Raw genomic sequence first — 25,540 nt, forward strand, 5'->3', positions numbered from 1 at the left:
TATAGCAAAAGAAGGGACAGTAAAGTTCAGGTAAAGTGGTAAAGTGCTTGCCAACCAGGTGTGAAGCCCTGAGTTCAGTCCCTAGTACTGTACCTGGTTTCATTGTTTAGGTCTCCTCCCAAGTGTTACCTTATCAGCATGGCCTTCCTGACCACCCTGTGCCCAAAAAATCCCCACCCTCTTCATCTCCCTGCCCCTGTGTTATCCATCCTCAAGACATGCATTCTGCTACATTCTTTTTTTTTTCTTTTCATTCCACTACATTCATCACCCCTTTATCTGTCCACTGCCCATCATCCCAGAATGCCAGCTCCACAGCAGCAGGGCCTTTGCTGTGCTCCCTGAACCGCTCCATGCCTGCTTTAGAGAAATGCCTGAACACATGGTCCTCACAGCAGCGACAGACAGCATGCTCCAAGGGAAGACACTGGGGCGTGGAGGGGCACACAGTCCCTGGCCAAACAGCCATACTGCCTGAGCAGGGACCCTGGCACAGGCCTGTCAGAGCCTAGCCCCTGCTCCCAACTCCATGACCTCCTGTGAGCACCCCAGGGAGGGAACAGAGCCCCGTGCTCCTGTCAGCTTCCGACCTGGCTGCACTGGGCATTTCTCAGCAATATAGACAGTGCCAGAGAGAGAACCTGGCTTCCACATGCCTGACTGTTTCCTGAAGCATCCTTTGGGAGCCACAGTGTGCCCAGCACCTGCCAGGTTCTCCAGATCTGTGAGCTGATGAGAAAATGCATTTAGATTTATGGTGTGCCAGGCAGTGCCCTGTTTCCCATGCATTACCTCATCTAATGTAACAGCAGTGGGCGGAAGGGGCATCATTAGCCCCACTGTGCAGACAGGAAACAGGCACAGCAAGAAAGTCTCGAGCTGGGGCTCATAACTGTCCTGTGCTGCGGATGAAGGGAGAGTGGCAGGTCTGATGGCAACTGGCAGAGACTTGGGTGGGAGGGTTTAGGGGTAGCACACAAGTTGAAGGTGTAGGAGTTAATGGGAAGTCAGGACGGGAGCAACATGGGTCTGAGGTTGGGCTTTGGCGTTTGCTATGGACTGAAATATTTGTGTACCTCCAAAATCCTAACTCCCAAGGTTACGGTGTTAGGAGGTAGGATCTGTGGGTGACGGGTCCTGAAGGTGGAGCTCTCGTAAATGGGATGAGTGTCCTTGCTTCTCCTCTCTTTTCCTGAGCTCCTCCACGAGAGGACACAGAAAAAAGCAGCCATCTGTTTCCCAGAAAGACACCAGCTCTGCTAGCACCTTAATCTTGAGCTTCTTAGCCTCTAAAGCTATGAGAAATAAAGGTTTGGTAAGATGCCCCATCAATAGCAGTCTGTGGCCGGGCGTGGTGGCATACGCTTGTAATCCCAGCACTAGGGAGGCTGAGGCAGGAGAATCGTTTTGAGTTCGAGTGCAGACTGGGCTACAAAGTTAGCTCAAGGCCAGCCTGAACTGCACAGGAAGACCCTGTCAAAAAAAAAAAAAAAAAAAAAAAAACAGAAGAAAAAAAAAGTAGTCTGTGATAGTGGCCTAAATCTGGGGGCTTAAAGCCCTGGCTGCACACCTCTAGCAGGCTCCAGGGTTGGCCTGCCCTTCTCTCATGGGTGACTCTGCCTCCCGTCATGGTTTTCAGCTCCTACCCTGAATGCTGGTCTTCTCAACTCTGTGCCTTTGTTGCCCTCCAAACAACGCTTGGTAAAAAGCAGTGAAGAACCAGCAACAAGAGGAAATTAACAAGGCTCCAAAGCCCGGTAAGAGCGCTCCTAGGTTCTGCCCTGGCATTTAGCCCTGATCCCTTCCTTAGGGGTAACCGGATGAAACGTGCGGCTGATGACCAAGGTCATACTCCAAGAGGTCACTGCTTCTAGCCAAGTCCTTTCCTCTGAGGCCCCTCTTACCAGCTCCTGCCTGGCAGGACAGCAGATGTCCCCACTCTCCTGGAGCTGCTGCTTTCCCAAACCTTCCAGATTCAAAGGGATGTGGGCTTCCTCAGACACTCAAGAGCCAGTTAACACCTTGCCTGTTCCAACTGCTAGTCAACATCACATTGTCTGGTGTGATTCTTTCAGGAAAAAAAAAAGAAAAAAATCTTTTGAATATCTATGCATTCATGCATTTACCAAGCACCTATTACATACAAAGGCTTATACTGGGCTCTGAAACACAGAGCAGCCGGGCATGGTGGTGCACACCTGCAATCTTAGCACTCGGGAGGGTGAGGCAGGAGGATCATTGCAAGTTGGAGGCCAGCCTGGGCTACAAAGTGAGCCCAAGTCCAGCTTGGACTGCATATCAAGACCCTGTCTCAAAAAGACAAAAGAAAAGAAAAAGAAACACAGAGCAGGCTATGATGTGGCCCTTGGCCTCCTGGAATGTCACTCTGAGTCTCTGTGTGGGCAGAGCCTTCATCTGGTGGGCCATCAGAATAACAACCTGTCTCCTTGGCAGCTGTGCAGAGAGACTGTGGTAAAAGAGGTGGGCTGGAGGCCAGAACAGCAGGTCAGAGACTAGCATGCCTGCACTAATCCCTGACATTGACAGCTGGGAAAATATTGAAAGACAGGCACCCAGGAGTGTATTTTAAGACAGGGTCTCACTGTGTAGCTCAAGCTGGCCGTAAACTCGCTACATATCCCAGGCTGGCTTCAAACTCATGATCCTCCTGCCTCGGCCTCCTGAGTGCTAGGATTGCAAGCATGAACACCATGCCCAGTTTAGAGACCCAATCACACCTACCACATGAGGTAATCTCTGCCTTGCAAGTTGTTAGGACGGTCACAACAGTGCCTGCCATACAATGAGCGCTCAATAAATGTCATCCATGGCTCTTTCATTGCCTGAAGTAGAAAAGAAGGTTACAGAGGAGATACTGCGACCATCAGGAGGCCACTGGCAGTCAAGGGCCAACTGAATATGTGGGAGCAAAGGCTGGGCAAACCCCTCCCAGGAGTTCCTTGACACTAACAGGATGTTACCACATACTGGCAAACCATGAGGTTAAAAGTGGCCACAGCAGGCAGGAATAAAACAAACAGTCACGTGGCCAGTACTGCTACTATTCATGGGCCATATGCAGAATATGGCTGCTTCCTAAGGTGCCGTTCAGGGAGGTAAAAGGTGGAGGTGGAGGTGGAGGTAGAGGGGAGAGGAGATGGACAGAGGACTCCAAATTAGAGGTGCTTCAGTAACTTTTTGCCCTGAAAAGATGGCTTGAGAAAGAATCTTGCTAAATCTGCCAAGAATCTTAAGCCAAGAGGAGAACAAAGATCCTTGAAGTCCTCACTAAGCTAGAATGCTGAGCTGAATCTAATGAAGCAAATCTGAATGGGGACAAATTGTGTATAAAGTAGTGACCCAAAACCAGAAGGAGTACATCTGACTTAGCACAAGGACATGGAACAACACCTAGGTTCACTTGCAGGGAGTTCCTAAGAGGTCTCTGAGGAATGCAAATCCTGAGTGGGATCTGGGAGATTCTTATCGCTCCTACAGGCCTGACTACCCCAGTCAAGAATTGGCTTCTTACTGGCATGGTGGTGCATGCCTGTAATCCTAGCGCTCAGCCTGGGTTACAAAGTGAGCTCAAGGCCAGCCTGAACAGCATACGAGATCCTGTCTCAAAAAGACGAAAAAAAGAAAAAGAATAAAAGAAAAAGAAAACAAAAGAAACGAATGATAGAAGAGGTGGCAGGTCCCTTGTGCCTTGAAGAGCTAGGACATGTTGCACGTTTGAGACCAGCCTGGGCTACAAAGTGAGCTCAAGGTCAGCCTGAACTGCATTGTGAGACCTTGTCTCAAAAAGACAAAAAAAGAAAAAGAAAGCTGCAAGCCAGGAGTGGCGGTATGTATCTGTAATCCCAGCACTCTGGGAGGCCAAGGCAGGAGGATTACAAGTGCAAGCTCAGTATGCCTCAAAAAAGTACAGGGTATGTGTGGTTGGGGATATATCAGTGTGAAGCCCCTAGGTTCAATCTCCAGTACTAAAAAAGAAAGAAAAAAAGCAAAGAAGGGAGGGAGAGAGAAATGAAAAAAAGAAAAGGAAAAAGAGGAAATTGGAGTGAAGAGGAAGATGGATATGAGCACAGATAGTACAGAAACTGCAGCTCAGCATTCTGGGGGCACCTCAGAGAACCCCTGCTGTGTGCTGTGACTCTAATGAGAGGCTGGAAGCCTGGTGGTAAGGCTGCAGGGGGCCACAGTCTTCCCTGGCGCCGGTCTCCGAAAGAGAAAGGCGCCACTGAGAGAAGGATCTGCCACAGCTCTGCCCACATTCTTCTTTGCACAGCCAAGCCCTGGAAGGGTTACGTGTGCTGTCCCTGCTTTCCCTTCCCACTCACTTCTCAGGGTTACTGACCTGGAATTAGCCAAATCACTCCACTCAAACTGTTTGGTGTGTCACCAGTGACACAAGTCCAAGTCCTCAGAGCTGATGTATGTTTCAGTCCCATCTCAGCTGATCACCCTCTGCTTCCCCAGCCATCTCTTTCAGTCTTTTGCCCAGGCCCATGGGCCCTTCCACTCTATGGCCTTTGCAGTCATGTCCTAGCTCTTCAAGGCACAAGGGACCTGCCACCTCTTCTATCATTCGTTTCTTTTGTTTTCTTTTTCTTCTATTCTTTTTCTTTTTTTCGTCTTTTTGAGACAGGATCTCGTATGCTGTTCAGGCTGGCCTTGAGCTCACTTTGTAACCCAGGCTGATCTCAAACTCACAACAATCCTCCTGTCTCAGCCTCCCGAGTGTTGGGATTACAGGCATGAGCCGCCATGCCCGGCTCTATCATTCTGTTCTGTTCCTGGGTGACCTCATCCTATTGTACAGCTTCAGTTGCCACTTAGAAGCTGATGGTTCCAAAATGCACAGCAGGGAACTGAAGCAGTAAACCCCTGCTTCCTCGACGCATCTCCCTGACCTCCTGATCTCAGCAGCACTCTGACACTTGGCTCAGGATGTCTGCTTTAAACTTGGTCTTCCTCCCTGTTGGGTTGGTATAACCAGGGACTCCACCACCCAGGCCAGAAACTGCAAAGCCATCCCTGCCTTTATCCTCACCTCATCCCCATATCTATTTTTTTCTTTTTCTTTTTTGTGGTAACGGGGATCGAACTCATGACCTCACACTTGCAAGGTAGGTGCTGTACCACTGATCTATATCCCCGGCCCCTTTACCACAGAGGCTATTTCTTTTTTGTGTTTACCACAGAGGCTATTTCTTTTTTTTTTTCTTTTTTGTGTCATTCCCCATATCTAGGCCATCCCCAAAGGCATTCCATCCTGTATCACCAAGCACTTCTCAGCCCTGTCCACATTCTCCACCTGCCCAGCACCACCAGCATCCTGACTACCCTTGTTTCTTGTTGGGTGACTGCTGTGGCTCTATGCACCAATCAGCAGCTACCTTCCCTCCAAACTGCTGCCCACTCTCCTCCCTACGTCAGTCCATGTGATGAAGATCAGCATCAGCCCCTGTCTCACGCCAGACCCTTCATCCTTCCTCCATCACAGACATCTACTCTCTTTTTTTTTTTTTTTTTGTCTTTTTGAGACAAGGTCTCGCTGTGCAGTTCAGGCCGGCTGTGAGCTCACTTTGTAACCCAGGCTGGTCTCGAACTCAAAACGATCCTCCTGCCTCAGCCTCCCGAGCGCTGGGATTACAGGCATGCGCCACCACACCTGGCTACCTTGTCCTCAGCTCTATTTCCACAGTTCTCTTGCCAGAGCAGACTCCCCGTGGCCTCTGCACAGCCTGTTCCCTCTGCTGGAATGTTCTTCCTCACATCACCTCAATTGTCACTTCTTGGTCTATCTGGACCTAAACCACTCATATGCCTCTCCCAGCACCATGTGCCTCCCCTAGGCAATATTCATCACAAGGGTAACCTGACACTTACCATTGTGACCACTCACTTCACAGCCACTCCCCACTGTACCACTAGGTTGATAAGGACAATGCCTGCTTATGACTGGCACTAAACCCTTAGCTCCTAACACAATGGCTGCCACAGTTGTGAGATACACACACACACACACACACACACACACACACAGTGTGGAAAGCAGTGGTACAGAGGGAAATAGAGACAGTGTATAAGTCATAGTTATTTTATAGTAAGATATTTATTTTAAGGAATTGGTCCACTATATTTGTGGAGGGCTGGGAAGTCTGAAATCCATAGGGCAGGCTGGAAACTCTAGCAGGATTTCTGTTACAATCTTGAGGCAGAATTCTTTCTCTAAGGTTGGTGGAGGGACCAGGTACCAGGCACAGCAACAGAGAAGAGAGGGTAATTTTATTGGAAGGGGAGTGATGGGCGGGATAAAAATCGCACGCACGCCGAGAGGCAAGGAGTTTGGGCTTATATAGGAATAGAGGTGCCAGTCCATTATTTCACAGGAGGATTTGACTTTGGTGTGCAGAAGGTTTTGTTTGAGCTGGCAGGACACCTTCAGGAGGGGCCGACATTCGTGGACCAGGCCAGAGCAGGATGCCTGTCTTCTCAGATGCAAATTATATTACAGATGTCTGTCAAGGAGGTAGGGTTGGCTTTTGTAGTTTCTTTTCTTGTCTTTTTGTTTGTCTTTTTGAGACAGGGTCTTGCTATGCAGTTCAGGCTGGCCTTGAGCTCACTTTGTAGCCCAGGCTGGTCTCGAACTTCCAATGATCCTCCTGCCTCAGCCTCCCAAGTGCTGGGTTTACAGGCTTGCACCATCACGCCTGGCTTGGCTTTTGTAGTTTTGCCACAGGGGTTGGGACTGGAATGGACTCTAACACCTTCTTCCCCAAAAAAACCCTCAGGATTTTATGCTCTTCAATCTAATTGATTGGATGAGACTTCCCAGGACAAGGCAGGGCCTGTGTACTGGCTCAGTGGCATAGAGAGCTGAGCCTTTTAGAGCAGGGGCCAAGGAGGGCCTCTGACCTCACAATAGCCAGGGCCCAGTAGGCCAGCCTGGTAGACTCTGGTACCCTCTTCCAGCTGGGGCAAGACCCAGGGCCCTGGGCAGCATCCAGGTGCGGTGCCCTCCTGTGGGCTGCACCTTCTCTGCTGCCCCAGGGTATGTCTCTACATACCAATTATGAAGGGCTTCGGCATCAAATAGAGAGGCTGGTGCACGAGAATGAGGAACTAAAGAAGCTCGTGCGGCTCATTCGGGAGAATCAAGAACTCAGGTCTGCGATCAAGACTCAGGCGGGCAGCATCAACATCAGTACGATCGCCAGTGGGCTTGGCGAGGTGGCAACAGGCCCTGCTCAACACCAGGGTAACTATAAAGGCTGGGTTCAAGGACAGCAGGGAGGGGAGGATGAGACTGTGCAGAGAGGAGAGACTCAGCGTGCTGCAGTCTCGCAAAATCATAGAAGGAGAATATACATACCTGTAGTAACAAACTTGGGGAACACTGACCCCATCAGGTGAAGGGAAGATGAGCACACAAGACTGTAGGGATAAAAGGGCAAAACTAGCAAGGCCTCAGTCTGCTGCACTCACCTGATGGTAGGAGCCCCTATCCACACCCCTGCCCTAAACCAAACTTCCAAGCAGCACCATAGACTAAGACTTCCCAGCTCTGGAGTCCAAATGGGCTGCTCTACTGGGACCAGCATGTCACTAACCCTCAGCATCCCCACCCTGACTCCATCCCTAACCTCAGCTTCCCCCGGCCCTCCCTCTCAGCTCCCCTTTTTTCTCCCCCATTACTCTCTAGTTAGAGAGGGCCAAAAAGCAACTGACAACCCACATGCAGAAGCTGAGGAGAAGAACTAGAACTGAAGCCCAAGGTTTGGGAATTGCTGGGGTGTGACAGAAGCCCTTGGGCTGGAGATGTAGAGAGTAGGGTGAAACAGAACAGGCAAAAAAGTTGCAGTTTGCAGAACAGGAGCTGAAATGACAACTGTGAGCTAGGCCTCAGTATAAGGACTGAGTCAGTGGCCAGAGGTCAGAAGGCAACAAGGACCACAGAGCTGAGTGGTGACACGAAGGACAGAGGATCTGGAAGAATGGGAAGCCATGTGCACAGTGGTCAGCATTGGAGATACTAGGTAGAAAATTTGAGCGGCAGGCAGTTTCCAGGATGTGGCCATAGGAGTCTGTGGCTGACACAATACAGTATGTTGGTGAAGGTTACAAGGGTATAAGCGGGTGATGAAAGACTGCTGGTTGTTGCTCCACTTCCCTGCCTGTAACATTCTTCTGGTCCCGAGAAGGCTGTGCTCCTTCCTGTCCAAGGCTTCTCCACGTGCTCAGAGCCTACCCACCTCTGCAGTGACCTGCCCTGTCACAGACCTGCACCTCCCCCTCCCTGTCTGGCCTGCTGTCTGTGCAACATCAGGCACAAACTCTTCTCCCTTCCCTGAGAGGACTTTGCTCTTCTGGCCTCTGCTATTTAAACCTCTACAGCTTAGCAACAGACCTGACACCACTGTTCTAGAAAAGTTGTGGGTGGTTCCCTAGGTGCCACAGCCTTCTCCACCTCTGCATGGCATTTGAAACTAATAGCTCTCCTCCAAGCCCCTCTTTCTGAGTTCCCAAGCCAGTTGTCCGCCCCCCTCGCTCATGTTAATCACTGCTACTCTCAGGCTCTGGTGCCCTGCCCTTCCACCCTCAGCCAGCACTCTCACTGCATGGCTTCAGTGCTTCTTCACTAGACATAAAGATCCCCCCCAAGGGCTCTGCAGACAATGCATGACTAGAACTTAGTTCATTCCAAACCAGACGTGTTTCTGACTGAGACTATGGGCCTTTGCACAAGGATGTTAGAGCCCTCAGTCTGTGTGCCTCTCCTGCTGTCTTACTTCCCTGCTCCCTACCCACAGTGTTCCCTGCCATCCAGCCTGGCTATAGTGGGGTGGTCTTCATTTCTCCCTAGTAATCACAATCACATAGGACCCTCATGTTTGAAATGTGGTATAGTTAATGATTCTGAGACTACCGACAGGGTGACAAAAATAATATGAATGGGGAGGCCCAACATTTAAGAAATCTCACCTTAAGAAGCTAGATTCTGGTTTCCTATACCCAGCCAATCAAGCAAGCCTTATGTTTTACTCTCAAGGGAATTCCTGGACTACTTCCGATCATCCAACTCCAGAACTGTCAAGTTTAGAAGTCAGGAAAGGATTTCTGGAGGCAGGAAATCCAGGCAGCTGGTGCTGAAGGGAGAAATGAGAGTTCAAATTGGAAGAGCAGTTTGAAAAAAGGACTGTTCTCACTGGGTGGGGGGCACATGCCTGTAATCCCAGCACTCTGGAGGCTGAGGCAGGAGGATCGTTGCAAGTTTGAGAGCAGACTGGGCTACAAAGTGAGCTCAAGGCCAGCCTGAACTACATAGCGAGACCCTGTTCTTAAGGGTTGTAGGAATGAAAACTAAAGCTCAACTTCTGTGTGTAAACATATGTAATGTGTATCAGAGTGTACGTGTATATAGTGTGCACTGGAATGTGTAGATGTGGTATAGGTATAGAAGTGATTGAGGTATGTGGGTATATGTATGTATGTGAGAATATGCTTGAGTATATGAGAGAAACTGTTTGTGAGCTGGAAGCAGGGGACACACTCATAACCCTAGCACTCCAGGAGGCTGAGGCAGGAGGGTCACAAGTTTGAGCCCAACCTATACAATTTAGTGACTTGGCAAGCCCTGTCTTAAAAAAATAAAAAAGAATTGTGGACATAGCTCAGTGTGAAGCTCTAGGACTCATCTCCAGTATAGCAAAAGGGGCAGGAGGCAAAAGAGGAGGAGGTAGCTATGTACTTTGAGAGTGTGCTATGTCAGTGAAGGTATACATATGGCTGTGTGTCAGTTTCTGTGATAGTGTGTGAACGTGTATGCTGTATGTATGAATGTGTGTATGATATGGTCTAAATGCATTTCTACTGTATCTCTGATAGTGTGAATGTGTGTTGTTTATGTGGGTATATGTGGTGTGTGTGGTGTTTATATTTGTGTGTGTTTAGTGTCTTTCTGTGGGGTGGGGGCCAGTGAGGTGTGAACAGTGCAACTGGAGGTGTCAGACTGGCAAGAACTGTGAATGACATGCTAAGGAGTTTGGACATGCTAAGGAGCCTATAGGCAATAAGCAGAAACATGGTTTCTAACAAGAGTGGCCATGATTGTGCTCTGAAAGTTCATTCAGAGAAGTGGGAAGAATGGAATTAAAAAAGACAAGATTGAAGAAAGGAGATGGGTTAGACTGAGGCTGTTGAAATCATTCCAATAAGAGATGATTGCGTAAACTGCAGGTAAACGGAAGTTCATTCAAGTTATTTAGTAAGAAAACGAAACCCTAACCACTTGAGGGTGAGCAATAATGAATAGAGTAACCAGAATATATCTGCTGTCCTGGTTGAGGTGACTGGGTGACTGATGGCACAGAATTTGTCATCTCAGGCCCAGCCAAGGTGGATCCTTACAGTTGCTTCAGAGACTCTTTCTCTGCCCACTTCCTTGCTCTGCCTACTTCCCCAGCCCTATGATGCACTTGTTGTTCTTGATTTGACCCCATGAACTCAAATTTCAATTCCTCTCTCTCCCCACCTCTTTTGGTACCAGGAATCTAACTTAGCACTTTGCGCTTACCAGGCAGACGCTTGGGCCACTGAGGCGCTTGAAGCCTGGACCCTTCAATTCCTCTTTCTGAGGTCAACCTTCTTGTCTTTTGTGCTCGTGGCCAATTCAGGAGGGAAATGAAGCTTAGGTGGTATGAGCAGAGATTGGACTTGTGGGCTACAGGTGCTCAAAATCATGAACACCAGAACCCTCAAAGTGCAAGACCAAGTCCAGATGGGAAAGGAAAGGGTGTGGAATGAGGTTGACACCAGGGGGTCAGCTCTCCCCAAGGTAGCACATCTTGGCCCAAAACTCCAGGAAGTACAAGAATCTTAAGTTCCTATCAGATCTTCTAGGTTGTTACAAAGTTTTACTTGTCAAAGTGGAAAAAAAAAAGGACATAATTTAACAGTTGGCTTGAGTGATAACATTCAACTACTCTACCATATGGCAAGTGGGCCTCCATTTGTGCTCTTCCCACAATCCTGCAAATGCTAGAGGTGAGCGTACAACAAGGAAACGCAGTTTTGGAGGAAGACAATGAGTTATATTTTTGACAGAAAATATCAAAAGCCTGGCTGAGCTTGAGTTTCTTAATATGTGTAGGGAACCGGAAAAGACTGGGGAAAAGGAACTTCATGTGGAGGTACCTTGACTGCAGGAAGAGCATCTCTTCCACTGTCCTAGAAGGAAAAGAGGACAAGAAGGATGAGTGTGAATGCCAGGTGTTGGGAAACTACGGGAACTCTAGATGTAGGGTTTCAATTTTCTCTGTAAAAATAATCTCTGTGAGCCGGGCGTGGGGGCACACACCTGTAATCCCAGCACTCAGGAGGCTGAGGCAGGAGGATCCTTGAGAGTTCGAGACCAGCCTGGGCTACAAAGTGAGCTCAAGGTCAGCTTGAACTGCACAGTGAGACCCTGTCTCAAAAAGACAAAAAAAAAAAAAAAAAAAAATTCTCTGTGAGCAAAAAGTAGAGTGCAGGAAATGGGAGTGGTCTGAGAGTGAAGGTAGAAGAAAGAACCAAGAGAGGAACCTGGGAGGTCTGAGTATATACTGAGCAAAACAGCATTAATCTCCAGTGGGAATTTTCAAAGGCAGCAGCCACCAACCTTGTGACTTCTATAGAATTTCATGGCCTGGGGGTAGGCATGAGGACAGTATGCAGGTAGAGTGCTTAGGACAGTTAAGCAAGAGTGTAGGAACATCAATCTCCAGGTGGTTCCTCATGCGCTGTTATTACAGGGAGGAGACTCCTGGACTATGCCATGTGAGAGATAAGTGGAGACCAGAAAGGCTGTCAGGTGGGCAGAAGATAAAGAGGCCAGTGTACCAGAGATCTGGAAAGGCTTGAAGACCAGGTGTCTGGGAGTGATCTTCCAACCAGAAGTTACAACTGTGTGATCAGAGTGGGCAGTCTGAGTGGCAGGAAATGTTGGCTGTTGGTTAAATAAACATCATCGGGAAGAAACAGGTGACAGGAGGTTCAGATCTTGGCCCACACACAGGGCAGGTGAGAGGTAGAACCAGGACAGGACTCTGACTGGTCAAGGGCTCCAGGACTTGCTCAGAGCCCTGCCCTGGGAAAGAGAGATAGATGGAGAGGCAAGACTACTGGAATAACAGAAAAGAGGAAATGAGGGCCTACCTAAGTGCCCAAGACATTAAAACAGTGACTGCGTGGAAAACTGGCACCTGCCTGCACTGGTCAGACCTGGCTCCTCTACATGGAGGTCAGGTGACAGGTGGTCGGGATGGAACACATGATCAGGATAAAATGGTTGGGGCCGGAAAAAGGTCAGCATGGAACACATGATCAGGATAAAATGCTGCTCTTGCTGCCAGGAACCATTTTACCATTTCCCATTACTTAATCCTTCTTACTTCTCTTTTTTTTAATTTTTGGTTTTTTTTTTTTTTTTTTTCCCAGTACCAGGAATTAAACTCACAACCTCACACTTGCCAGGCAGGCACTGTGCAGCTGAGCTAAATCCCCAGCCCCTAATCCTCCTTCTCCCTCACCTAAGCCCATTCTCCTCTCTAGGCCAAATGCTTTCTTCCCCATTATCTTCTCTTGAGAACTACAGGCTGATAAAAGATTCCTCCAGCAGAGGGAAGCCTTCTTCCATTTTTTTTCACAGAGGACTTTTAAATGCCTGCATGTCTTTCCCACCCCAGAACCTTGCCTTATACCCAAGACTCTTGCACGCTCTAAAGGCATCCTTACTCGTCCAACAGCCTGTCTTCCCTGTAATAACAGCACGCGAGAAACCATCTGCTCACGCGGAAACCGAAGCTGTGGGAAAGATCAGATTTTATTCCTCTACCTATGGGCAGGCTGAGATCAGATTGAGATCAGCAAAAATCTAAAGGGGGGACTGAGTATATGTAGGTTTTCAGGTTCAGGTGCAGTTTTAAAGAATCTCAAAAAATGTGGATGAAATGTGCACGTTTAAGGCTGTAAGGGCAATGAGTGCAGGCTGATACGGGGGCTGCAGGGTGACGTTAGCATCACACTAACTTTGTTTGTTTGTTTGTTTCCGGTACCGGGAATCCAACTCACGACCTTGCGCTTGCCAGGCAGACGCTGTGCCGCTGAGCTAAATCCCCGGCCCCTTCACATTAAATTTCTTTACTGCCCTTGCTTCTTGTTTACCAGGGGTAATGGAGAGTCCACCGTTCGTAGAGGGCAGCCCAAGTCTCCCTCAGGCCAGTCCTGAGGCTCCCCTAAAATTCACTCCGCCTGCTCAGGACGCTGAATTACCTGGACATCCCTGAACCCTCCTTCCTCGGGAATCTCCCCTCTCGTCCCAGCAGTCCCCCATCTTCAGGACCCTGGTTTCCCCTCCTGACCTCCCTTCCTCCTCTCAGGCATCCACCCTCCTCAGGGACCTCTTCTCCTCCGGGCGCCCTCCCTTCTGGATGCCACCTCCCTCAGGACCCCTTCCCCTCTGGACACCATTCCTCTCGGGACGCCCCCTCCCCTGGGGACGCCACACACCTCGGGACACACTTCCCCTCTTGATCTCTTCTCAGGACCCCCACCCCTCAGGCCGCCATCCCCTAAAGACGCCCTTCTTGTCAGGATCTCCTCTCAGGACACTACTCTGATCTCCCTTTATTCCTCCTCACTTCACACTCCCACCCTCGGGCCCCCGCTGTGGAAACTCGGTCGGGAGCGGCTGCCTTCCCTTTCGGCTCGCTCAGCCAGAGGCGCAGGTTCCCGCCCGGTTCTCTGGCTCCGCCCATCACGCCCCGCCCCCAGCCCCTGCCCTCCTTGAGGACGGAGAGGGCCCCTTTTTTTCAAGACTACCTCTGGCTGTCCCTGCTTTGTTCTCGCAGGGTAACACAGCAGCCCCGCCCTTGCACCGCAGCCCAGCTCCACGTTCTGGCCCCGCCCGTCCTTTGGTTCCTCCCACAGTGCGGGCTAGCCAGGCCGGCGACTGCTTTCAGACGCACCGCGTCCTCGGGTCTCAGTCCTGTGCTTGGCCGGCAGGCGGAAGTAGAGGTACGGTGGCCGCGAGGGCTGCCCGCCTTGGGCGAGCGCGGCTGGTGGGGCGGGCTCTTTAGTGAAAGTGAAAAAGGCCAAGCCACCGAGCTCCCCCCACCCCGCGAGGGGGAGACCGAGAGCAGCAAGTTTGGGTAGGAAACCAGGAATTCAAACAATTTAATTTAAAAAATGAGAAACTGCATTTTTAAATCTAAATCATTTGTTTTCCTTTTTAACCTCAATTGTCTGCGGTAGCAAACCAAACTTTCTAGATCCAAAGTAAAAACAAACAGGGAATCTGACGTTCTCTGCAAGGTTCTAGTACTGTGCGGAACGTAGCAGGATTTTCAACTCACAAATCTAAATCAGTTAAATACAAATTATAAAATGAAAGCATTAGTCTCTTGTACATTTTGCATTAGAAGGAGTTGAGAGTGAAATCTCTTAAACCTAGTTTGACAGTGGAGCTCCATTAGATGGGAATGCTCCTCCACACCCGGGGTTTGGGCATATTGCTAGCGTCCCCCAAATTCCAGTGTCCCATCTCAAGACTGCTGTTGAGTTCTCAGTGACCCGGTGAGTGGCAAATACTGTGGACACTGACCGAGGCCAACCCAACGTAGCAAGGACGCACACTCCCTCCTTCAAGGTCTGTACCTGCAGACTGCAGTGCTCTCCCCTGCAAGACCCCTGAGCTGCTAATGTTCCATTGTAAATGTCCTGGTCCCTGTTATCGGATGGGGGTCTCTGGGGAGTTGCTTCCAGATACCTAGGACCCTCAGAAAGAGAAGCAAGAGTAAGGTGTGTTGGGGGCTGGGGATTTAGCTCAGCGGCAAAGCGCCTGCCTGGCAAGCGCAAGCTCGTGAATTCGGTTCCTGGTACCGGAGAAAAAGAAAAAAAAGAGTAAGGTGTGTCAATTTTTTTTTTTTTTTTTTTTTTTGAGACAGGGTCTGCCTATGCAGTTCAAGTTGGCCTTGAGCTCCCTTTGTAGCCCAGGCTGGCCTTGAACTCACAATGATCCTCCTGCCTCAGCCTCCCAAGTGCTAGGATTACAGGAGTATGCCACCATACCTTGCCTCAGTCTTTTTAAAATAACTTTATAAGGCTATAATTCATTTACCATACAACGTGCACATTTAAAGTGTACAATTCAATGGCTTTTAACATATTCATAGAATGTATACATAGCCACAATCAATTTTATAACAGTTTCATCATCCCCTAAAGAAACTTCATCCCCTTTAGCTATTATACGACTACTGTCCATTTTCCTCCCCAGCAGCAAGCAATCTATGTTTTTATGATTTGCCTGTTACAGATATTCCATATAAATGGGATCATATATGTAGTCTTTTGTGACTGCCTTCTTCCACTTGGCATGTTTTCAAAGTTTATCTGTATTATAGCATCAATTAGAACTGTTTTTGTTGTTGTTTTGTTTTGTTGAGATAAGTTCTTGCTATGTAGTTCAGGCTGCCCTTGAACTCAGTATGTAAAGCCCAGGCTAGCCTTGAACTCAGGACATCGATCTTCCTGCCTCAGCCTCCCAAGTGCTGGGATTCCAGGGGTGCGCTACCACACCTAGCTTCAATTAGTAGTTTTGGTGAGAGTTGGGAGTTTGTTGGGTTTTAAGGCTGAAAACTTCCATGGTCTGGATGTACTACACAGGTGATGGACAGTTACAGTACATTGTTTCCTCCTTTGGGCTCTTATGTTATTTTATTTTATTTTATTTTATTTTATTTTTTGTCTTTTTGAGACAGGGTCTTGCTATACAGTTCAGGCTGGCCTTGAGCTCACTTTGTAGCCCAGGCTGGTCTCAAACTCACAACGATCCTCCTGCCCCAGCCTCCCGAGTGCTGGGATTACAGGCAGGCATGCGCCACCACGCCCAGCTTTGGGCTCTTACGAATAATGTCACTAGAAGCATTCATGTACAAATTTAATGCATATATATTTTTTCACGTCTCTTACATATATATCTAGGAATGGAATTATTGGATCATGTGGTAACTTCATGTTAATTGTTTGAGGAACTACCAAGTTGTTTTCTAGAGCAGCTAGCTGTACCGTTTTACATCCCCACCAGCAATATACAGATAAGGGTTCTAATTTCTCCAAATCCTTGTCAACACTTGTAATCATCTAATTTTTTTAATTTTAGTCATCCCAATGGCATGCAGTGGTATTGCATGTTTTTTGTGTTTTTGGTTTTTTTAATTTTTTTCCAGTACCAGGAATCGAACTCACAACCTTGCTCTTGCCAGGCAGGTGCTGTGCCGCTGAGTTAAATCCCCAGCCCTGCATTGTGGCTTTAAACTGTGTTTCCCTCATAAATAATGGTGATAAGCCTCTACATTGGTCATGTCTGTATCTTCTTTGAAATATGTCTATTCAGTCACTTTGCCTTTATTTATTTATTTATTTATTTTTCTTCAATCAAATTTATCTTTTGCATCTTTTAAATTGGACTATATCTTTTTATTGTACAGTTATAAAAGTTCTTCAAATAAACTAGAAAATGATGGGGCTAAATTACACCCAGAGCTCACCATACCAAATACTTCTTCCTCAGTACTTTTACAGATAACAACAAACAACATTGTCATTTTATTTTGTTGCTTTTCTTTTTTAGTGGGGGGGTGTCTTTGAGACAGCGTCTCAATATGCAGTTTCAGGCTGGCCTCGAACTTGCAGCAATCCTCCTGCCTCAGCCTTCCAATGCTGGGATTACAGGCATCCATCACCACGCCCGGCCCTTTTTTTTGAAGCATGGTCTCTCTATGTATTGTGGGCTGGCCTTGAACTTGCTTATGTAGCCCAGGCTGGCCTCGAACTAGTGGTGATCCTCCTGCCTCAATCTCCTGAGTACTGGGATTAAAGGTATATGCTACCACACCCAGCTTTCATTTTCATTTGTGTCGAAGTGTTTTCTAATTTGTTATCTATCTATTTATTCATTTATTTATTTTTGTCATCCCCCCCGCCCCCCATACCGGGGATCAAACTCATGACCTTGCGGTTGCTGGGTAGGCGCTGTACTGCTGAGCTAAATCCCCAGCCCCTCTAATTTGTTATCATTTCTGTGACTCATTTATTTAGGAATTGTGTCATTTAATTTCCACATAGTTGCGAATTTTCCAGAAAGTTTTCTTTCTTTCTTTCTTTTTTTTTTTTTTTTTTTTTTTTTTTTTTTTTGGTCTTTTTGAGACAAGGTCTCATAATGCAGCAGTTCAGGCTGGCCTTGAGCTCACTTTGTAGCTCAGGCTGGTCTCGAACTTGCAACGATCCTCCTGCCTCAGCCTCCCTCCCGAGTACTGAGATTACAGGCGTGCACCACCACAGCCAGTTTTGTTACTGATTTCTAGTTTCAATCCATTATAGTCAGAGAAGATACTTTATGTGATTTCAATTTTTTTTCTTTTTATTAAATCTTTTTTTTTTGCTTTCTGTTTTTTTTTGGTATCGGGAATCAAACTCAGGACCTTGTGCTTGCCAGGCAGGCATGCCGCTGAGCTATCTCCCCAGCCCTTCAATTTAAATGTATTGATTTTGAGGGCCAGGCATGGTGGGGCAAGCCTGTGATTCCAGCACTCGGGAGGCTGAGGCAGGAGGATCGTTGCAAGTTTGAGACCAGCCTGGGCTACAAAGTGAGCTCAAGACCAACCTAAACTGCACAGTGAGACCCTGTTTCAAAAAGACCAAAATAAATAAATAAATAAATAAATTTATTGATTTTGTTTTGTTTTGTTTTTTTGTTTTTGTGCCTAACACACGGTCTGTCCTGGTGAACGTTCTATGTCAGTGGTGGTGAACCTATGGGATGCATGCACAGCAGGCTGTTATCAGTGAAAGGTTCACCATCACTGTTCTGCGCGCACTTGAAAAGAATGTGCACTCTGCCATTGCTGGAATATTCTTCTATATCTATTAGGTCTAGTTGTGTAATAGTGTAACATGGGTCTGTGTCTCACAAAGTCAAAGAATGAAGTCAAGGACAAAAGAGGTAGACAGGAAGAGTGTTTATTAAGAAGACAGAAATAGCTTCCAATAGTCGGGAAGGGACCCAAAAGTAGGTTGCCACAAGGACTCAAACTTTTTGGGTTGGTTTTTTTTTTTTTTTTTTGGTTTTTCTCCAGTACCGGGAATCAAACTTATGACGTTGCTCTTGCCAGGCAGGCGCTGAGCCACTGAGCTAAATCCCCAGCCCCAAGGACTCAAACTTTTTGGGTTGGTTTTTTTTTTTTTTTTTTGGTTTTTCTCCAGTACCGGGAATCAAACTTATGACGTTGCTCTTGCCAGGCAGGCGCTGAGCCACTGAGCTAAATCCCCAGCCCCAAGGACTCAAACTTTTTGGTTTTTATGCCAAAAAATGACCAGCCCTCAAACCATTCTAATTCAAACTAAGGTCAACCAATAGGATTTAAGCTTACTTAAATAAGAAATGGGCCTATGAAGGGCTGGGGATTTAGCTCAGCAGAACAGCACCTGCCTGGCAAGCACAAGGTCATGAGTTTGATCCCCGGTACTGGAAAAAAAACAAACAAAAAAAAAAAGAAATGGGCCTATGAGATGTTGAGGCACGTAGCAAGCTATGTCTACAGGTACATCATGCATATTGGCCTCTATCCTATCCAAGTGGTTCTTTTCTTTAGGTTTTTTGTTTTGTTTTGTTTTGTTTTTTTGAGACAGGGTCTCACTGTGTAGTCCAGGTTGGCCTTGAACTCATGGCAATCCTGCTGCCTCAGCCTCCCAAGCGCTGGGATTATAAGTGTGCATCACCATACCTGGCACAAGTGGGTCATTAAAAGAACAAAGTAAGAGCAGTTTTCCAGATATGTAAGAGCAGAAGTTGTCATAGTGGTCATCTATCACCTTGCTTATTACCTTGCTTGCATTCCTGGGCTTAACTGTCCATCAGGTCCTTACTAACTCTTGACCTCAGGCTCCTGCTTGTCTGACCAAGGCCTGGTCATCCTGAAGAAATAATTCCAAGCACACTCAGCTACCTTTTTTTTTTTTTTTTTTTCTTCTTTTTTGTCTTTTTGAGACAAGGTCTCGCTATACAATTCAAACTGGCCTTGAGCTCACTTTGTAGTGAGCTGGCCTGGAGCTTGCAACGATCCTCCTGCCTCAGCCTTCTGAGTGCTGGGATTACAGGCATGCGCCACCATGCCCAGCTTTTTTTTTTCTTCTTTTTTTTGAGACATGGTCTTGCTGTGTAATCAAGGGTTGCCTTCTTGCTTTGAACTCACTATGGAGCTCACTGCCTCTCCAGATGCCTGCTATCTTCTACCTAACTTGCCTGTGTATGATTGTTGGTTTATAAAATGGCTTGAGTTCTGTTTCCTCATTGATCTTCTGTCTAGTTCTATCCATTATTAAAAGTTGGGTTTTGAAGTCATTGACTTTTTGCTTCATATATTTCTTTTTTTGCTTCATGTTCTTTGAAATTATAAGTGCATAAATGTATAGATGTTTAAAATATTTATATGTTCTTGTTACACTGAACCTTTCACTAATATATAATGTTCTTTTTTGGCTTTTGCGGCGCTTTTTTATTTAAAATCTGTTCTGTCTGGTATTAGTATAGATTCTCAGTCTCTTTTGCTTATGATTTACATGGAATATCCTTTTTTCATTTTTTCTGTTATGTATCTCTCACTTATTTGTGATTTTGAGTCTCCATACAGTTGGATCCTGAGTCTTTTTTTTTAGTTTTATTAGTATGTGTTTGTCATATATATTGGTCACATTCATCATAGGGAATTTGGGCCTGTATATAATACATCTTTACTTTTTCTCCATTCCTCTCCTTCCACCCCTTCTCCTCCCCATTTACAAAAGCTTTGTTTCCATTCTTTTTTCCTTTTCCCTTCCTTCCCTTCCCTCTCCCCTTTCCCTTGTACCCCTTCTATTTGAACATTCTCTTCCTACTTCCCAATATATATCATCCATTTTTGTCCTTATTTATGCTTTTGATTTTCCACATAAGAGAAACACTGTGATATTTAAACATGTCTTCGATTTATTTCACTTAAAATATGGTCTCAAGGTGTGTCCATTTACCTAAAAATGTCTCAAATGTGTCCTTCCTTATGGCAGAGTAGTGCTCCATTGTATATAAAAACCACATTTTCTTTATCCGTTCCTCCATCAATGGCCATCGAGGCTGTTTCCAAGATTTAGCTATTACAAATTGTGCTGAAACTGGTAAACAAACTGCAGCAAATCATCAAGAAGAGTATACATCATGACCAAGTAGGATTCATCTCAGGGATGTAGCAATGGTAAATGTGCTTTGGTGGGTTTTTGTTTTGTTTTGTTTTTTAGGCGGGGTACCAGGAATCGAACTCAGGACCTTGTGTTTGCCAGGCACTTGTGCCACTGAGCTGTATCCCTGGCTAGCAATGGTAAATGTAATAAATGTAATACACCATATCAATAGAACCAAAGTCAAAAACCACATGATCATCTCAACAGATGCAAAAAAGCATTTGTCAAAGTCCAACACCAACTCATGATAAAAACCCTACAGAGAATAGATGGTCTTTGTCTCAATCTAATAAAAGTCATCTATGACAAACCAACTGACAATGTCATACTAAATGGTCAAAAACTGAAAGCTTTCACTCTAAAATCAGGAACAAGACAAGGATGCCCACTATCACCACTCCTGTTCAATATAGTTTTAGTCAGAGCAATTAGACAAGAGAAAGAAATAAAAGGAATAAGGATAGGAAAGGAAGAAGTTCAATTATCACTATTTGCTCATGACACAATACTCTACATAGAAGGCCCTTAAAACTCCACCAAAATACTCCTAGAATTAATTAACCAAATATGGCAGCATAGCAGGATATGCTCAAATCAATAGCCTTCCTGTACACAAGTAACAAACTCACTGAGAGAGAAATTAGGGAAACAACACCTTTCACAATAGCATCAAGAAAAATGAAATACTTAGGAATCAATCTAACAAAGAAAGGGAAATACCTACATACTGAAACCTACCTTACTCTAAAAAAGGAGATAGAAGAGGCTATCAGAAAATGGAAAGCTATCCCTGTTCTCAGATAGGCCGAACCAATATGGTGAAAATGCACATACTTCCAAAACTGTTATACAGATTTAATGCAATCCAGATCAAAATATCAATAGCATATCCCACAGAACCAGGGAAAACAATCCTAAAATCCATATGGAACCAAAAAAGACCTAGAATAGAAAGGTAATACTGGACAACAAAGGCAAAGGAGGGGGCATTACAATCTCTGATTTGAAATCATATTAGAAAGCCACTGTGATACAGAATGGCCAAAAAAATTTTACCAGTTTTTCCTCAGATAAAGGACTACTATGTAGAATATATAAAGAAAAAAAAAATCAGATCCCACAAATTTAAAAACACAATCCAAAAATGGACATCTGAAATAAATAGATACGTCTCAAATGAAGAAGTAGAAACAGCAAATAAATATATAAAAAAAAGTTCAACATCACTGGTCATTTGAGAGATGCAAATTAAAACAACGCTGAGCTGGGCGTGGTGGCACACACCTGTAATCCCAGCACTCGGGAGGCTGAAGCAGGAGGATCGTTGTGAGTTTGAGGCCAGCCTGGGCTCCAAAGTGAGCTCAAGACCAGACTGAATTGCATAGTGAGACCCTGTCTCAAAAAAAATAAATAAATAAAAATAAAAAAATAAAACAACCCTGACATTCCATCTCACTCCAGAAAGAATGGCAATTATCAAAAAATCAAACAATAACAAATTCTGGTGGGACTGTGGGAAAAAGGAACCCTTCTCCACTGTTAGTGGGAGTATAGACTGGTACAACCACTGTGGAAATCAGTGTGGAGATTCCTCAAAAAACTAGAACTAGAGGTCCCATTAGAACCAGTTATTCCCCTTCTTTGGTATCTTCCCAAAAGAATTAAAAGCATCATGCTTCATGGATATATATATAGATAGATAGATAGATAGATAGATAGATAGATAGATATAGATATAGATATCCATGTTTATAGCAGCACAGTTTGTAATAGCTAAATTTTGGAAACTCCCCAAATGTCCATCAGCTGATGAATAGATAAAGAAGATGTGGTTCTTTTATATAGTGGAGTACTACTCTGCCATAAACAGTCTTGAAATTAAAAAAAAAAAACCTTGAGACATTTCCAGGTAAAGGGATACACCTTGAGAATATACTCTTAAGTGAAATAAATCAGACACGTGTAAATACTGCCTAGTTTTGCTGGTATGAGAAACCAAAAGTGTAAATAAGGACCAAAATATATAATAGATTGTGAAATAGCAAGAAAATGTTCAAATGGGAAGGGGAACTAGAGAGAGGGAGGAGAGGGAGAGGAAAGAAAAAGAAAAAAAACAAGAAAAGAAGGAAAAAATGTAAACAAAGCTTTTGTAAATAAGGAAGGGAAGAGTAGTTGAAGGGAGAGGAGGGGAATGGGGAAAGAAAGAATCAAGATATATCATGGACAGGTACAAATTCCCTATGATAAGGGCCGGGGATATAGCCCAGTGGCATAAGCACCTGCCTGGCAAGGTCCTGAGTTAGATTCCTGGTACCAAAAAAAAAAATTCCCTATGATGAATGTGATCATTATGTGTACCTAAAATGTACCAATAGACTTAACTTTTTTTTTTTTTTTTTTTTTTTTTTTTTCCAGTACGGGAATCGAACTCACAACCTTGTACTTGCCAGGCAGGCGCTGTGCCACTGAGATAAATCCCCAGCCCTAATAGACTTAATTAAAAAAAAGAAAGAAAGAAAGAAAGAAAGCTACTGTGATGAAAACAGCATGGTACTGGCCAAAAAACCCCCAAAACACAAAAAACCAGACCCAAGGATCAATGGAACAGAATAAAAGATGCAGAAACAACTCCAAGCACACTTAGCTACCATATTTTTTCTTTTCTTTTCTTTTCTTTTTTTTTTTTTTTTTGAGACAGGATCTTACTGAGTAATCAGGCTTGCCTTCTTGCCTTGAATTCACTATGGAGCCCAGGGGGCCTTGAACTCATAACAATTAATCCTCCTGCCTCAGCCTCCCAAGCGTTGGGATCATAGGCATGCACCACCACACCCAGCCTGAGTCTTTTTTACTTTGCTTTGTTTTCTTTATCCATTCTGTCCAATCTCTGACTTTTGACTGGAAATTTTAATAATTTGAAGAAATTTCTGGGACTATCTGTATGGCTCCCTATAGATAGAAAATTTGCCTAACATGCTCAAGGCCTAGTATTCAATCCTTAGCACTACAAAAGAAAAAAAATATTGATAAGAAAAGATATATTTCTGCCATTTTGCTGGTTGTTTTCTTTATATCTAGTGTCTTGTTTCTAATTTCTCCTTTTCTGTTTTCTGTGTTTGATTTTTGTTTGTTTGTTTTGAGACTGGATCTCATTGTGTAATTCAGGCTGGCCTCAGTTTTTGGTGAAAAATGTGCTGTTAGACTTAAATACAGGATCCCCTTCCCTCATTCATAAATCTCTCTTGCTTCTTCTCTTTGCACTGGGAATTGGATCCAGGGCCTCAAGCATGCTACAGCTGCAAACTTCTGTCTTTCAATTTGGTTATAATGTGCCTCAGTGTATATCTCTGAGTTTAACCTACTTGGAGTTCATTGAGTTTCTTTGATATGTAGACTCATCTCTCTCACCAAATTTGGAAAGTTGTTAAATATGATTTTTTCAAGTACCTTTTTCTACTTTTCATTTTTTCTGGTCCTTCCAGGAGAAAGAGAAAGGAGTATACTGGATGGTGTCCCATGGGTTCCTTAACCTCTGTTCATTTTTCCTTTTATTTCTCACACTGGATAATTTCAATCAATTTAGTTTCAAGGTCACTGATTCTTTCTTCAACCTGCTCAAATCTGCTGTCTAATCCCTCCATTGTATAATAGACCAGGTTTTAAAATTCCATCATCTGTATCCTGTGTCATTGTTCCTATGGCCTGGATCTGGGTAGTTACTATTCACTGCCACCTTGTGGTTTTTGCATTATATATTTTGGTGTTATGCTTTCTGTGACTTGCACCCTTGGTAGCCGTAAAGTTACCTCCTTCTCTTTACCGACCTTATCTAAAATTCAGTCTGCCTGGCGTAGTGGCACACGCCTATAATCACAACACTCAGGAGGCTGAGGCAGGAGGATCACTGTAAGTTTGAGACCAGCCTGGGCAGGCCGGGGATATAGCTCAGCTGCATAAGTGCTTGCCTGGCAAGCCTGAGGTCATGAGTTAAATTCCTGGTACCAAAAAAAAAAAAAAAAAGGAGAGATCAGCCTGGGCTACAAAGTGAACTCAAGGCCAGCCTGAACTGCATAGCAAGACCTTGTCTCAAAAAGACAACAAATAAGTAAATAAATATTTTTAAAAATTAAAAATAAAATAAAATTCATTCTGGTCTGAAGCTCAGATTGGGCTGTTTTCCTCTGGGGAGGTTGGCCAAGGTCCATCCGGGCCTCCTCACCCTTTTAGCCCTATCTTGCCAGTAATGTCACAGTAGTTACACTCCCAAAAGACAGCAGTTGCCTCTGGTTTGTATACAAATTTGAATTAAGAATCAATTTTACAAATCATGTATAGTAGTGCAGGCCTGTAATCCCAGAACTCTGGGATGCTGAAGCAGAAGGACTGTAAACTGGAACCCAACCTAGGCAACTTAGTAACTCAGTAAGACCCTGTCTCAAAATAAAAATAAAACAGCTCTGGGATGTAGTTCAGTGCGAAGACCCTGAGCTGGATCCTCAGTATTGCAAAAACATTTTTTTTTTTTTTTTTTTTGGTATTTTTGAGACAAGGTCTTGCTATGCATTTCAGGCTGGCCTTGAACTCACTTTGTAGCCCAGGTTGGCCTCGAACTCACAACGACCCTCCTGCCTCAGCTTCCCGAGTGCTGGGATTACAGGCGTGCGCCACCACGCCCGGTTGCAAAAACATTTTTTTAAGTGGTTGGAAAAAATCAAAAAAAGAATACTAGGGGCTGGGGATTTAGCTCAGTGGCACAGCGCCTGCCTGGCAAGTGCAAGGTTGTGAGTTCCCAGTATCGGGGGTAAAAAACAAAACAAAACAAAAAAGAATACTATTTTGTGACACATAAAAAGTACATGAAATCCAAAAATTGGTGTCCATTAATAAGGTTATTGACACACGTCCTTGGTTGGTCATTCACTTCTGAGTTTTCTTTGACCGCTTTCACACTAGGATGACAGGATTGAGTAGTTGGGACAAAGATTATATGGCAGGCAAAGCTGGAAATATTTACCACCTGACTCTTTACCAATTCCTGAGCAAAGTGATCATAAAGTCTCCATGACTCACGATGGGGTGACTGGATTATCAGTGGTTTTTTTTTTTTCTTTTCTTTCTTTCTTTTTTTTTTTCCAGTACCGGGAATCAAACTCATGACCTTGCGCTTGCCAGGTGGGCGCTGTGCTGCTGAGCTAAATCCCCAGCCCCTTTTTCTTTTCTT

The 25,540-nt window shown here is 45.2% G+C and overlaps 1 protein-coding gene and 2 long non-coding RNA genes across 4 annotated transcripts in view; 1 reads left to right on the forward strand and 2 right to left on the reverse strand.

The window, feature by feature from the left end:
- Window positions 1-6: 6 nt before the first annotated feature.
- On the reverse strand, window positions 7-4,600 carry LOC102019978. 2 transcript variants are annotated; one of them, XR_262770.2, is made up of 4 exons: window positions 4,361-4,600; window positions 2,743-2,843; window positions 1,905-2,068; window positions 7-1,295 (listed from the first exon to the last, which is right to left on the reverse strand). It is a non-coding gene; the product is annotated as an uncharacterized LOC102019978 (long non-coding RNA). The 2 variants fall into 2 exon arrangements; XR_001236254.1 differs by lacking the exon at window positions 4,361-4,600 and having other exon boundaries at window positions 2,743-2,905.
- Window positions 4,601-6,672: 2,072 nt separating this feature from the next.
- Spatc1 (spermatogenesis and centriole associated 1) overlaps window positions 6,673-25,540 on the forward strand; it is a 27,873-nt gene continuing 9,005 nt past the window's right edge. Inside the window, exon 1 of the mRNA XM_005395837.2 lies at window positions 6,673-7,267. Within this exon, the coding sequence (XP_005395894.1) occupies window positions 7,063-7,267 (205 nt within the window). The 5' untranslated portion in view covers window positions 6,673-7,062. The remainder of the gene's footprint in view (window positions 7,268-25,540) is intronic.
- Window positions 7,194-14,181, reverse strand: LOC106149830. Its single transcript, XR_001236255.1, has 4 exons — window positions 13,867-14,181; window positions 8,992-9,155; window positions 7,382-7,443; window positions 7,194-7,280 (listed from the first exon to the last, which is right to left on the reverse strand). It is a non-coding gene; the product is annotated as an uncharacterized LOC106149830 (long non-coding RNA).

This window comes from Chinchilla lanigera, unplaced genomic scaffold (genome assembly GCF_000276665.1).
Source record: "Chinchilla lanigera isolate Chin_1 unplaced genomic scaffold, ChiLan1.0 scaffold00053, whole genome shotgun sequence".
Lineage (NCBI taxonomy): Eukaryota > Metazoa > Chordata > Mammalia > Rodentia > Chinchillidae > Chinchilla > Chinchilla lanigera.